General features: G+C 42.0%; 2 protein-coding genes across 2 annotated transcripts; both read right to left on the reverse strand.

The window, feature by feature from the left end:
- Nucleotides 1-1406: 1406 nt before the first annotated feature.
- LOC117727957 (macrophage mannose receptor 1-like) lies at nucleotides 1407-3470 on the reverse strand. The gene is made up of 5 exons (XM_034528508.1): nucleotides 3125-3470; nucleotides 2562-2900; nucleotides 2379-2467; nucleotides 2195-2290; nucleotides 1407-2063 (listed from the first exon to the last, which is right to left on the reverse strand). The coding sequence occupies exons 1-4, from the start codon at nucleotides 3468-3470 to the stop codon at nucleotides 2198-2200; spliced, it is 867 nt and encodes a 288-aa protein (XP_034384399.1). The 3' UTR covers nucleotides 1407-2063; nucleotides 2195-2197.
- A 1967-nt stretch (nucleotides 3471-5437) lies between these two features.
- Nucleotides 5438-11044, reverse strand: nr1d2a (nuclear receptor subfamily 1, group D, member 2a). Its single transcript, XM_034529202.1, has 7 exons — nucleotides 10780-11044; nucleotides 8363-8590; nucleotides 8162-8250; nucleotides 7931-8075; nucleotides 7149-7837; nucleotides 6625-7021; nucleotides 5438-6494 (listed from the first exon to the last, which is right to left on the reverse strand). The coding sequence occupies exons 1-7, from the start codon at nucleotides 10808-10810 to the stop codon at nucleotides 6295-6297; spliced, it is 1779 nt and encodes a 592-aa protein (XP_034385093.1). The 5' UTR covers nucleotides 10811-11044; the 3' UTR covers nucleotides 5438-6294.
- Nucleotides 11045-14970: the final 3926 nt, after the last annotated feature.

Consider the following 14970-nt stretch of genomic DNA (forward strand, 5'->3'; position numbering starts at 1 on the left):
ATAAGATGCCTAAGAAACTCTAATAATAATAATAATAATAATAATAATAATTAATAGATTGCTACTCACATGTAAAAACAATAAATCCAGTATTTTCATAAATCAAACTCTGTAATCAAATGTGTGTTCACCTTTCAGAGAAGCATCCTGTGCGGTGCTACATTTGTTTATGCTCATATTTGAATAAACAAATAAACCGTATGACAAAAGTCACCTTGGTTTTGTGTGACCATGATGTTTGAAAGGTGACTTTATTTTATCATTTTTATAAACGTAGTCTCCGTTGAACACTTTAAAAAGGAGGTAAAGAAAGAGTGTTAAAAGAAAGAAGATTTTAATTTAAGTAAATTACCTTCAGGGGCAAGAGGAAAAATAAAAACAATGTACGTCTCACACACTATAACAGATATAAACAAAATACATTGAACAGACAACACATAAGAAACTCTAATAATAATAATAATAATAATAATAATAATTACTAGATTGCTACTCACATGTAAAAACAATAAATCCAGTATTTTCATAAATCAAACTCTGTAATCAAATGTGTGTTCACCTTTCAGAGAAGCATCCTGTGCGGTGCTACATTTGTTTATGCTCATATTTGAATAAACAAATAAACCTTATGACAAAAGTCACCTTGGTTTTGTGTGACCATGATGTTTGAAAGGTGACTTTATTTTATCATTTTTATAAACGTAGTCTCCGTTGAACACTTTAAAAAGGAGGTAAAGAAAGAGTGTTAAAAGAAAGAAGATTTTAATTTAAGTAAATTACCTTCAGGGGCAAGAGGAAAAATAAAAACAATGTACGTCTCACACACTATAACAGATATAAACAAAATACATTGAACAGACAACACATAAGAAACTCTAATAATAATAATAATAATAATAATAATTAATAGATTGCTACTCACATGTAAAAACAATAAATCCAGTATTTTCATAAATCAAACTCTGTAATCAAATGTGTGTTCAACTTTCAGAGAAGCATCCTGTGCGGTGCTACATTTGTTTATGCTCATATTTGAATAAACAAATAAACCGTATGACAAAAGTCACCTTGGTTTTGTGTGACCATGATGTTTGAAAGGTGACTTTATTTTATCATTTTTATAAACGTAGTCTCCGTTGAACACTTTAAAAAGGAGGTAAAGAAAGAGTGTTAAAAGAAAGAAGATTTTAATTTAAGTAAATTACCTTCAGGGGCAAGAGGAAAAATAAAAACAATGTACGTCTCACACACTATAACAGATATAAACAAAATACATTGAACAGACAACACATAAGAAACTCTAATAATAATAATAATAATAATAATAATTAATAGATTGCTACTCACATGTAAAAACAATAAATCCAGTATTTTCATAAATCAAACTCTGTAATCAAATGTGTGTTCACCTTTCAGAGAAGCATCCTGTGCGGTGCTACATTTGTTTATGCTCATATTTGAATAAACAAATAAACCGTATGACAAAAGTCACCTTGGTTTTGTGTGACCATGATGTTTGAAAGGTGACTTTATTTTGTCATTTTTATAAACGTAGTCTCCGTTGAGTGTTAAAAGAAAGAAGATTTTAATTTAAGTAAATTACCTTCAGGGGCAAGAGGAAAAATAAAAACAATGTACGTCTCACACACTATAACAGATATAAACAAAATACATTGAACAGACAACGCTGCCATGCCTTCATTATTATTCTATTATCTATTATTATTATGTCCAACGTCTTGTATGAACTGTAATCTACATTATTCTGTCATATCTAAAACACACGCAGACATCTTCAGGAGAAGCTGAATCCTGAGAAAAAAAACTAAAGTAGAATACAGAATATATTTTGGTCTCAATTTCTTATGACCATTATTCTTTAAAACGTTTACATAGCAGATCAAATAACCCAAACTAAAAGGCAACTTTAGCTACTTTGGATTAATGGGGTTCAGATTCCACAAGACTAAAAATAGTATATAATAATAATTGTTAGTCACAGCAGAGTTTAAATATGTTTTAAAACAACCAAAGCAATTCTAAACCACGCTGGTTTTCAAGTCCTTTACTCACCGTGAAGTGAAGGCGTCAATCCAATTGTTTGAAAAAAAAAACAGAAAAGTAGAAAATTAGAGCACTGAAGATAACAGAAAATGATAATTGCAGAAAAAAAAAAAGAATATGTTTTTTTTACGTTTTAAAATTCTGTGCGTTTCTCCTGCTTTCTGGGCGGAGCATTCCATTTCAGCTTGAAGTCGGTCCACCCCTGCCTCGTGAGCGCCACACTCAGCTGCAAAAGGGAATAAGAACCAGAGTAGAACCTGTACTTTTGAATTGTTCTGCCTTAAAATAAACAAAAACAAGAGAAAGAGTTGGACCTGCTGCAGGATCTGGGCGTTGGAAGCTGGATCTGTGATGTCAGCGCTGGTCTTAAACTTCAACCTGAGCTTGGTCTTCAATTTTAGAACTGAACGGTGAAATAAACGTGCAGTCAAAAAAAAAGACTCATACTGTAAATTTAGATTGATACGAATTGAAAAGATTTCCTGTGGAACATTCACCTTGATGGCACATGAAATGATACTCTGATTTACAGTTGGCGTCGTCCCATTTGTGTAAAGATCTCATAGCGACGCAGTCTTCTTGGCTATGGAAGTATTGTGGGGCGCCTGGACCCCAGAATCTGAAGGAGCTCTGGGACTTGTCGGACCAAGTCCAGCGCACTCGGTACAGACCGATCCAACCGTAATATCCGCCTAATTGTGCAGCGACCGCTTTGTTTTCTTCATCATTCTCGATCATAGCCAAGTCGGTGTGGTGTTCTCGGCAGTAGTCGCGGGCATCGGACCACTTTTTCACCATATATATGAGCACATAGGTTTTATCAGTTTGGGTTGTTTCTGCAAAAGAAGAGAAGCAACAATTAATCAAATGATTCATTTTGCTGCGTCAGAGCTGTATTTATAGTATAGACGATGTGGAATTAATTTAAATTATATAGATTTTATTTAATGTCTACTTTGTTTAAAAATCAACTTGTAAGCATATATATATATATATATATATATATATATATATATATATATTCAGTGTGTAAAATCCATAAACTCAAATAATTCCTCACGGGTGTAACAGAGGAAATATAAAGCTGTTTCACAACCCGCGTCGCTCCATGTTCCACCAGATGACATCCAGATACACAATTGACTTTCCGTTGAGCCGGACGGTTGAGATGCCTTCCAGTTCTGGTAACCGGTTCTGCTGGTTCTGCCGGTTCCCCCGGTCGCTGACCACCTCCAGGAGTTGGTGTCGTTGCCCATGCTGTACTTCCAGGATTGTGGGTCGTCGCGCAGTCCGATCCATGTGAGCCCGATGACGTCAGGTAGCCTCCTGACGTCATCGATGCTATCCAAGGTCGCCAGGTCGCTGTATTTCTCTCTGCAGTATTGCTGAGCGTCGGTCCAGTTCATTTTTGTTGTAACATAGAAGTACTCACGCAGGGGGAAGCGATAGCAGCAGCTGAGGTCGAATCCTGAAGGTTGGTGAGAGAGGGCAGATTTAGGATTTAGGATTGACAATGTATGCAATCATTTGCATCAACACATGTGCATTACATCCAAACAACTCCTGCAGATGGCTAGACGGCTATCACTGTTTATTTCATTCACGCCATTATTGGTATTACTACAGTCAGTTACACATAAAAAGAGTCAGTGCTTAACTCATTATCGACCCAGTACTATAATAAGTATCTTAAATTGTTAAAAATGCATATATATATATATATATATATATATATATATATATATAAAACTCAAGTTACATTTTTGACACAATTGAGGACTTTTATTTGTATTGGAATATTTTTAGATTATGATACTTCTACTTTTATTGAAGTATGTCATTGATATATGTCATTAGTTTACTTTAGAAACTTCAGTTGAATTTAGTTTAAATTAGGCCACTATGAAGCACTTTTCCTGCTTATACCTCTATACAAAATATTTTAAAATTGATTTCTTGGTTCAAAGACATGTGTTTTCGTGTCGTTCATTTCACATTTTTTGTTACCACAACCACCAAATTACGCCCCCAAAAAAGCGTCCCGTGCATAGACCTGTGATGTTAAACCAAAACACAGGTCATGCATCGTTAAGTTATTTAAATGACTTGACCTTACCAAAGAAGAGGAGCATCAGAGTCACAGAACAACTCATTTCTGATTTTCACTGCGAACAAGAAGAAAAGAAAAGGTCAATAATCAATATAAAACTGAACTCTTAAACGGGCGTTTCCAGTTGTTCTGCTCCACTTGTCGCTGAGAGAGGTCACTGAACTTTATGAATCAAAAGATACAGGAAGGTATGAGCAGCTGCAGCAACAATAATGGGAGATTAAGGTAGATAAGCTCTAATTAGAAGTTAATTAAACACTATTACAACTTACTATTATAAGTTGCGTGTAGAGGCACCTTAAAACACAACAAAGTAGGTGTACTTTCTATTCCTGGGAGTGTTTTTTACTGTATTTGGTGATACCCGGTAATTATGATTTTGACCATTTGCAGGTTCAACGAAGTCTAGAGAATGAGCCTAAAACTGGGTTTAATATTCCAGTTTGATCTGTAACTGGGAGCTGCTCCCTGTTGACATCAAGAAATTAAGTTGGTGTTCATGTATAAAGAAGTTGTCTGAATGCAAACATTTCAGATTCCAACCATTTAGTTTGAATATTAATATATTAATATATAAATATTAACTTAAAAAACAGCTCTTAAATGAACAATCATGCCCCTGCAGTTTATTGTAAAAGCGAAATAGAGAAATAAAAGTATACTCACAAGTTTAAAGTCCCGCCGTCAGATGAAGTTGTTCTAAGCTTGAGATTAGAACCCCAAGACAAAGAAAACACTTTTAAGTAATTATATAGTGTTTGATAAGATTTTCATATGCAAAATATGACGTTGCCACCAACGCAGACAGGCACCCTTTAGCGTCCGTATGAGACGCACCGTCGTTCTCCCACTGGGTCAAAGATGTCATGCATTTCCTGCACTTGAAAAAATTAAATATTCTCCCAAACCTTTAGTTAAGCATGGAGATCTTTTCTAGACTACTACGACTCCTTACAAGGACCTCTCTTAAGGTGGATCCCCTATCCGCCCCATAGCGACAGTGAGCAACCCGTTTAGCCGTTACTCATTTACCTTTTTAAAATGCAACTTCTCACTTTTTATTTTCCAAATTACTTTTCCTGATTAATCCCCGTGCAAAATGTGCAAAGACAAACTGTTGATGTCAAGGTTTCAAAGTAGAAAGTGAGTTAACAGCTCCACCTGGTGGAGAACAACTCCAACACTTTAGATTCTTCCTGCGCTGATCTCAGGTCAGCTTCATTCATTCAAATATACCTGTCAATTAACACAAAGTACAAAGAGTATTCTTCACGTATTTATTCATACTATATCATTTATATTCTATGTTCATTCGATATTTATATATATTTATATAGTTATTTACATATGGCTTGTTGCCATAAAACAGATATATCAACAAAATGGATGACAAACATTACAATTCAGTGATATGCTGAAAGCACATAAAGCTCAATCAAAAATAAAAAGTATATACTGTAAATACAAAAAAAACAAGTGTGAAAACAGCAGCAACACGTGTGTGACATGGATGACATGGAGCGTTGACATGTTACTTGGTTTTTCTGCTCCAGAAGATTTTGCAAATGTAGTGTTTCTGAAAATAAAATTGCAAATAACACAACCCCCCCCCCCCCCAGAAAGAAATCAGCAGACAGTGTGCAGGCAGTTGACATGGAACATAAAAAATAAAATGCATTTAAATAAAAACATTCAACACTATTTACAGTGAACTGATGCTTTCTGAGACGAGAGGGAGGAGATCCAAGTCCAAACTGCTCGCGCTCAGTGCAGCCATGCATTACCAGCGGTCGCCACACGGTCGTCTTTCAGACAGTCAGAAAAAACATTGGACCAAACAAACATGCAAAACTGTCTCTGGCTTTGGAATCAAACGGCTTCTTTTTCCAGAAAGCCGGTTGCGTACTCTTCGTTAGCGCCCTACAGATGCCGCACGTCACGTATTCTATTCTCTCTTTGTGTCTACTCAACAAAAAATAACTCTGGATACATTCTAGAAAGGAACACGCAGCTGGGTTGGTCGGGTACGGAGGAGGCAGGTCCTGGTGGAGGTGTGTGGATATATGGTGGAGGTGTGTGGATATATGGTGGACCCCCCCCCACCCTGCAGGAAGCATTTTTTAGGGGTGCACTTTGAAGGAGAGCAGCTCCTCCGAGTGCAAGTTGTTGAGGGAACGCAGCTCGGAGAGCTTGAGCAGCAGCTTGGTGAAGGTGGTGGCCGACTCCTCGGCGTGGTTCTGCATCACCAGGTTTCTCAGACCCCGGATCAGTTTGTCCTGCAGGGCCTCGACGGCGTTCAGGTCCTGGATCCCTGAGCGATCTGTGCCACAAGAACAGAGGGCGAGAAAGGGTTAATGCCGGAGGCCAGAGGGGGCTTTGGGAATGAGTTTCCTATCCTAAGACTAAGGGACGTTTCGCTTTGAAATACGTCACATTGCTGGTTTTCTTACCGGCTGAGACGAGCACCACGGCCGTGAAGAGGCTCATTTCGTCCGAGTCGAGCCGCAGCGCCGCCAGCTTCTCGCTGAACTCGCACATGGAGTTGAGCAGCTCGCCGGCGCCCAGCGACCGCAGCGTGTCGAGGCTGTAGCGCTTGCCGCTCAGGAAGGTCACCGTGCGCTCGACCACGTTGAACAGAGAGGCGAATCGGACCATCAGCACCTCAAAGGTCCCGGCCTTCAGGAGGCCGACCTGGTCGTGCTCGGGGAGGTCGCGGAAGCCCGGGATCCTCTTGGCGAAGTCGACCACCTCCCGCACGGCGGGGGTGAAGCTCATGGAGAACTCCTCCCACACCTCCTGGCTCGGCTTGCGGGGGTCCACGAAGGGCGACGTGTTCATGGGACACACCTGGATATGAAAAAAAACAAGTCGAGGCGGTCAAATCGGGGAAGGAGGCACCGAACTTTACTTTTAGAGTCAAAAATATTTAAATAAATGTCGAGAACTAAAAAGACTAAATAAATAAATGACTCACCAAGTGCGCTCTGTTGTTCACGCAGCTGGTTGGTCCACTTGAGGCAGTTTGTGTGTTGCAGCCATATTGTCTCTGGCCGCCTTCTGATGCTTTACAGCTAGGGGTGCTGGCGAGCTGCTGCTGGTAAACTCCCCTATCCTCCCTGTAAGCGGTGTTGGCGACGTGCTGGTGACCCCCGATGACCACGTTGTTGTTCCAGCAGCTCCAGCTACTCCTCTGCTCCTCCAGCCGGCCGTCACACCCCGTCTCAAGGGCGACGGTCCCCGACGAGGGCGACCTCTGCTGGCTGTACGCGAAGGCATCGCGGCGCTGCAGCTGTTGTTGTTGTTGTTGTTGTTGTTGTTGCTGCTGCTGTTGCTGCTGCCGCCTGCTTGCCGTCACAGCCTCGTCCTCGCCGCTGTCCGACGCGCAGGAGGAGGCTGAGCTGGAGTTGGTGTCCATGGAAACCACGGACTCAGAGTCCTGGGGGCACTGCGGGGAGGACGGGTTGGAGCACGACGGGGAGTCGGAAGTGGAGGAGGAGGAAGGCGAGGAGCCGGCGTCGCTGGTCATGGCCTCCACGGGGCTCTGGTGGCCGTGCAGCATGCTGTGCAGCTGGCTGTTGTTGCTCATCATGTTGTTCATGGCGTTCTGCATCTCCAGCAGCATCCTCTGCTTCTCCCTCTTTGGGATGCGGCCAAATCGGACAGCTGCGAGTAAAAAAAACTACCATTAGTGTCGTGATTTTAAAAGAGGACATTTAAACGAGCTATGGAGTAAATAAAACGGAAAGCACTGCTCACCATCTCTGGACATGCCGACGGCCAGACACTTCTTGAACCGACACTGCTGACAGCGGTTCCTGTTGATCCTCATGATGGTGCAGTTCTCCATCTTGAGACACTTCTTGTACTGGATGTTCTGCTGGATGCTTCTCCTGAAGAAGCCCTGAGTAAAAATAAAAATAAAACACAAGGGAGGTGAGCACGAGTCGTGTAAAGAGACTGGACTTTTCTCTGGGGAACGTGTCTCACCTTGCAGCCCTCGCAGGCGTGGACGCCGTAGTGGAAGCCCGAGGCCACGTCTCCACACACCTTGCACAACAGCACCATGCCGTTAATTTCTGCGAGGGGGGAGAACATGTTGTGTTTATTTATTCGTCACCGGATTAGATATATACGCAACAGCTTTCTCAGTAACGATACAATGAAGAAGGCTTTTGATGCCGTGCTTACTGGTAATGCTGCTCTTGGCCGACGTGGAGGAGCGACCGGCCTTCTCGGCGCCGTGGCAACGCTTGGCCGGCGGGGAGATGTCCACCACCATGCCCACGGCCCTGCTGGGCAGCGCCGGGCGGGACGCCGACTGCGCCGTGGCGAGGAAGCCTCTGCTGGGGCTGGTGCTAAACATGAAGGACTCCGGGCTGGATGCTGAGCCGGAGGAAATATAGGCGATGACTCCTCCTGTGGAGAGACGGCAACACCTTTATAGCAGGTTAACTACCAAAAAAACACACCCATATCGACATGCAGAGTATTCAAAGTATGTATGCCACAGTCACTGTGTCCCAAGAGATTATTACAGGTATTGGCAAATTACACTTGGCAGAACATCCAGTACTCTAAGTAAATATGTTTAACCGACACGCCTAGACAAGCAAAAGCTTTTATTTTCTCTCCCTCTGTTTTTTGTTTGCTCAGATAGACCTGCTCTTATCACCCAGGGTGCTTTGCGGTTGGATAACAGCGTTGCGTAACAAACATGGGGTCTCCGCGCGATGGGAGTGGACTCCAGCGCGGCCAAAAGGAAGCAACAGAAGCAGCCGTGGGAAGAGGAGGAAGGAGGAAGCACCACCAACCGGTCGTTACGCAGCGACGGGTTTGACCGGTGGCGGTTTGGTTGCATGCATCTGGAATGTGGTGTGTGGAGGATTGTTGGTGAGAGATGCACCAAGTTGTTTTAGAGAGGGCCTTTGTACACCAACGTGACGCACATGCCCTGCCCTGACACATTTTAAGTATTGTTTTGACAAATGTATTTTGTTCCCCTCCTGTATTCTGACATTAAGTCATCAGTGAAGCGAATTCCCATGGCTTCTCCAAAAACCTTTATTATATTTAAAACCCTAAAGAATGTCCTAGTGAACTTGCTCCAGGTTACCTGAAGGATCTGATGTAGGGCATTTCATTTATTGCTTTAAAAAAAAAAAACAGGTCAAATGTGCTTTTAAAGTTTCCATTCCAAAAAAAACCATTATTAAATATACGTTTTAATTGTTACCTTTGTGTAAAAGCCTGCTTTTAATAAAACACCATTTAGAGGCACAAAGCAGCTGATTACCTAACGTCGACCTGTTTTTTTACGTCCCACCCACACGTGGACCTGTCGTGGATTTCTGCGAAACCGAAGCGCGAGGGGCAGGAAAAGAAATCTAGGTCAGCTGGTGCTGTCCCCCCCCCCCCCCTCCTTCCTCCCCCCCCCTCCTCGGTCTCACGTGTACAGCCTCGCATCAAGCTGCCCTGTGCACCACGTGGTTTTATGCAACGTCGTGCGTCACGGGCTCCCCCTGCAGCCAATCCGTAGCAGAGTTCCAAACCCGAGAAAGCCTGCGCGCGGAGGACACGCCCCTCGGCCAATCGGAAGCGTGTTCTCTGAGAAGCGTGTACACACGGAACACGTGGCCTCCGCTACGCCGTCCACGTGAGCGGGGACAGCGGAGATAAACACCGTTGTTGTGCCGGGTTGAATGGAGCCCTGGCCCCCCCCCCTGACCCCGTTCTTTCTATGTGCGGCCCGGGGCTTCCGGGGTGCATCAGCCGCGTCACTGCGGGTCAGTCACGCGGCGAAAATAAAAGCAGGAAAATAAAAATAAGTTTCAATGGCAGGACTCCATTCATTTGTGTGCTGCCTTCCTAGAAACACACACACTACTTAAAATACTTTGGAGGATATATATATATATATATATATCTCCAAAGTATTTTAAGAACTGAACATTGAAAGCATTATAAAGATGTAATATTCAAATACAACAAAAGCCTCAACAGGTAAGATTATATATATATATATATATATATATATATATGTTCATGTTCATAACACGAGACAGATAACGTCCTTTTCCACGAGCACCATAAATAACAAAATCCTCCAACTTGATGTAATTTTAAGAATGGATTTTTTGGACTGTGCATTTCCTTTTAAAACGTCAGGTCAGCGCGTGCAATGAATGACAACATGAATAACAACATGAACGACAACATAAACGACAACATGAACGACAACATGAACGACAACATGAATGACAACATGAACGACAACATGAATGACAACATGAACGACAACATGAACGACAACATGAACGACAACATGAACGACAACATGAATGACAACATGAACGACAACATGAACGACAACATGAACGACAACATGAACGACAACATGAACGACAACATGAACGACAACATGAACGACAACATGAACGACAACATGAATGACAACATGAACGACAACATGAATGACAACATGAACGACAACATGAACGACAACATGAACGACAACATGAATGACAACATGAACGACAACATGAATGACAACATGAATGACAACATGTCGCTGCATGAATCGTGAAACCTCTGCAGGGTGCTCTTACCAGGCTTGGTTGTCCCCATGTCCTCGGGCATCTCTGATCGAGGAAACAGGAGAGAAATTTTAAATAGAAGAATCTCCCAAAACAGATGATTCAACCGGTCTTGTCTTGTCACGACGTCTGCAAAAAACAAAAGAGAAGGGTCCACTAAAGGTGAGGTGTGCACGACACTCTTCTGGCTGCGCGAGGAGTGAGACGCGTCCGGGTGGATGCAGCTCCCTCTTATTGTGTGAGCAGCAGCTCCTCTGGAGAACTAAATGTTCTCGATCGTGGGCTCGCCCATGTGACCTATTTGTCGGACACGCCCCCTCCCCCCTCCTCCGCCCTTGAGTCTCGAGCCACTTTAACCCAGTGACACACTTTCAGGACATCGTAAGGGAGGGTGGATTGTGCGGAGAGGAACGGTAACACGGTCACGTTGCACGGCGCAACGTGCACGCTGAACAAGAGGGGGGGGACCGGGGCGCTTCACTCAGTCGGTAACGAGCTGCGGCGGCACACGTGCAAGAAGCACGCACATGGAGCAGTGGGGGGGGGGGGTAAACGTTCAATGTTACAGGTGATAAAGTACATTTACTTACAATACAGTACAGTGGTGGAAGAAGGGGGGATATATATGTATATATATATGGAAAATACTGTCAACAGCCCCCCCCCCCTACACACACACACACACACACACTCACACACACATTTTTACAGGAACAAAATATTATAAACAGAAAATTGGAGCTGCGGCTTTTTCACCTGCGACCTCTGTGTCGGTTTGTTTCTCGTGTCCGCCACTTTGGATTTAATCCAGTAATATAATATAGTAATATACTATATTCATTATTTTATTACAGTAATATACCAGGGCAACTGAATCCAGTGTCGACCATGAATTTCACTACATTTCTGTCTTAATTTGTTGTCTCTTTGTGTTTATGGAGCACCGCAGGCATATTAAAGAATACACTCAAATATGCTCATTGCAGGAAATAAAAAGAAATCTGGCTTTTTTTGTCATGTTTTTCTTTTGTAACAAATTAGCTACAACTGCATGTTGTTGCGCAACTCTTTTTTTAACGAAATGTCCACCATCAAAACGCACTCTGACCTCGTACCTTCAACAATTGACGATCCCTTTTCAACCCACAGTCTTCAGGGCGTGTAAAATACAAGCGAAAACTATATATATAGGTATAGACCAGTGTCAGCAGTCAGGCATTTGCAATCAGGGTAGCCCTGGACCATTGAAACAGGTGCAGCCGGCCAGGTAAGTGTGTACATAATGTAATTAGGTCAGGGGAGGAGGCGGAGTCATCCCATTACACAAATATATTGACAGATACGGGACAATAACTTGGTTTACTTCACTGTAACAAACTGTATCGTGAAGTTTAACTAAGTACATGTACTTAAGCAGCCTGTCGTAATTAAAGTAACCATGTGCAACACAACCGGAAGAACCGCCGCCAATAAACACTGAAGAAGAAGAAGGACACACAGTTTTTTGTTGTTAGCTAGTTAAAAGGAGTTTCTGATAGTAAAATGAGAGGTTATCTAAAGAGACTCTGTTTGGAAACACTACCACTTTTGTCCACAGGGGGCGCAGAAAGTTCCCCGTAGTAGCTTTAAGTTAAAGTTGAGCATGTTTTGTCTCATATTGGTGGATTTGGATGTGGATTTTTATCATCTCTGGCGGCTGACAGCAGCTTGCCACATGTGTATCTTTCCTTTACAACCACGCAAGCTCAATTAATATCTTAATTGTGTCGGCTACTTGGAAATATACATGGCAGACTGACATCAGCGTCTCTTCTCACTGAGCTTTAATGACTCCATTACGGACACGAGATGACACCTGTACAAGACTTGGCAGTGTCCAAGTGAACTCAGTCTGGCTTCTAAGAAGTGAAAGTGAAATTACAAGACGTCACGCCGGAAATCCCCCAAACTCCCCCCGAAATTCAAGGAATTGATGAGAGGACGTGAAGGTGAGCGGTCGAGGTTTCGATGTGACTTGAAGTGCCGTGGAAACGTGCTGAGAGTCATCACAGATCTCAGATTGGAGAAGAAAGGCATTGGATCACAGGCAGACCTCGACCACGTTATTCTGAGAACAACTGAATATCACATTTGGAAATACCCATGGATGTTTTGCTGATTTAATTCAGATTCTGATTAATTAACACCTGCAGAACAAATGAAACTTTTGAATTCCCCCCAAAAATACGTCTGTTTCCCTGAAAGAAAATATTTTAAACATACATTTGACACGGACCAATAATTATTGTAATGATAATAATAAAATAAAACGTAAACATGGATCCTCGATTATAACTTTTGCTCGTCGTTGAAAAATTGAACTTGAAGACTTGACCTTCCAATGCGATGACTGTAATGGATCACTTTGGAAACCACAGCGTACAAAATGTACGATCAAAACTAAATGCAGGAATTGTACTCTCGCAGATCTATTTTAAAATTATTGGCAGCACAAACTGTTCCCGATATTTAGTCACCTTTGTTATAATAACTTGTAATAACGTGGTGGACAAAAGCTGATTATAGCATGAGTCACAGCATTAAAGCTCCCGGACTCACCTAGAAACTTTGTATTGTTAAATATAAATAATACAAATAAATAAATAAAGGAAAGACGTTTCTACGTTTTATTGCTGTAATTAGCCAAGTGTTATCGGTTTTAAATCCTTGAATGATTGACATCCACTCCTGCTGACCAGAGGCCTTTTCTCCTTTACGATTTGTTATTGCGTGTGTTTCTAACACTAGTTAACTATTAACTATTGAGTATATATACTGTATATACATCGGGTTCCTGGAAAAGACATTTTCACGAGAAGATTATTGAAAGAAGTTACGGAGACAAGCCACGGTGTGTTTATTGAGCCGACTCAGCCGTCTGGCCCGAGTTCAGACTTCTGTTGAATAGTTTTCACTTGGCAGGTCGTCGAGATATAATCCTGCAAAGTATTTTAAGAGCTGAACATTGAAACCGTTTAAAATATGTAATATTCAAATACAACAAAAGCCTCAACGGGACAGATATATATATATATATTTATTATTTTCTTACTGTCTCTTAATACCTTCCTGACTGTGCCTCGGCTCAGTTTGATTTTTCCAAAAATAAAAACCGGTTTGTTGCTGTATTTTTTTGTTTTGTTTGTGGGAAGCGACTCAGAACTAATTACAGTACGTGTGTGTTCCTCATACCGAAGGAACACGGCACCGCGATGCATCATGTCTCATCATTGATGGACAATAATTGGGCAGAAATTAGGCCAAGTTGCACAGAGGCGTAGACTAACCGGATGTTCTTGAATATAAGAACATTATACTTATTATTCAACGTGGAGTTTCTGAGATGGACAGAAAAGCATAAACAATGCACGACAGTGTTCCTTCAGGGGAGATTGACAACTTGTATGATGCTTAAGTTGTTTTTCTTTCTCAGTTAATAATAACAAAAGCATGATTATGTTGCCATATTTTCACGAATAATCACAAATTCGCTGTCAAGTTTACATGAAAGTACTGTATTATCTTGACTGTTTCCATGTCGTTAGCTATACCGAGCTTCCGCGTTAACGTCTGGGAATAGGTCGGTGTGTATCGCGTTAAAGACCGCGGTATTTCTATTTGGGATAATTACCATTGTCCCAATGCACTCCCATTGCGGAGTCAACGCGATCATGTTCGATGAGAGCGAGGCGAACATTGTGCAATGTTCTTTCTACTAGGGCAGGCGGAGGGACTTTTAATCCGTGCCTGGCCCTTTAAGAAGAAGGGAGCGCCCTTTAAAATGTCTGTGTGGGAAATTACTTGTCAGTCAAATGTTTACTTTAACTTTACTGACAATACATGTTTTGATTGTGCCTCCATTTAATTACTCTTAATACACAAGAGCTGTTTATTAATCCGGGAGATTGGTTTCACCTGCCGTCACGACGTCAGTACACACCGAATGGTACATGTACTCTACCGTGTACTAGTACCACGGACGGGGGAACACTGTGTACATTCGCTTTTAAGGGATGTGAAAAGTCAAATGTTTCAAGTTTCAAGTGGAGAAAGAAAAAAAAGGGCAGATATTTGCCAACAGATGGACAAATGATCTTTTCTTGGCCTCCTGTGACCCACGTGATGCGGGAAATGTCCCTCTGACCTTAAAAGTTACGTCTCTGC

This window comes from Cyclopterus lumpus, chromosome 25 (genome assembly GCF_009769545.1).
Source record: "Cyclopterus lumpus isolate fCycLum1 chromosome 25, fCycLum1.pri, whole genome shotgun sequence".
NCBI classification, from domain to species: domain Eukaryota; kingdom Metazoa; phylum Chordata; class Actinopteri; order Perciformes; family Cyclopteridae; genus Cyclopterus; species Cyclopterus lumpus.

Excerpts from the sequence above, each read along its gene's own strand:
- LOC117727957 (XM_034528508.1), bottom strand. The coding sequence starts at position 3,470 with ATGAACTGGACCGACGCTCAGCAATACTGCAGAGAGAAATACAGCGAC. Across the intron at positions 2,901-3,124 it reads ATATTTCCTCTGTTACACCC|AAACAACCCAAACTGATAAA; the intron begins GTGAGGAATTAT and ends CTTCTTTTGCAG. Across the intron at positions 2,291-2,378 it reads ACGCCCAGATCCTGCAGCAG|CTGAGTGTGGCGCTCACGAG; the intron begins GTCCAACTCTTT and ends TCCCTTTTGCAG.
- nr1d2a (XM_034529202.1), bottom strand. The coding sequence starts at position 10,810 with ATGCCCGAGGACATGGGGACAACCAAGCCTG. Across the intron at positions 7,022-7,148 it reads TGAACAACAGAGCGCACTTG|GTGTGTCCCATGAACACGTC; the intron begins GTGAGTCATTTA and ends TTTCATATCCAG. Across the intron at positions 6,495-6,624 it reads CGTGGTGCTCGTCTCAGCCG|ATCGCTCAGGGATCCAGGAC; the intron begins GTAAGAAAACCA and ends CTTGTGGCACAG.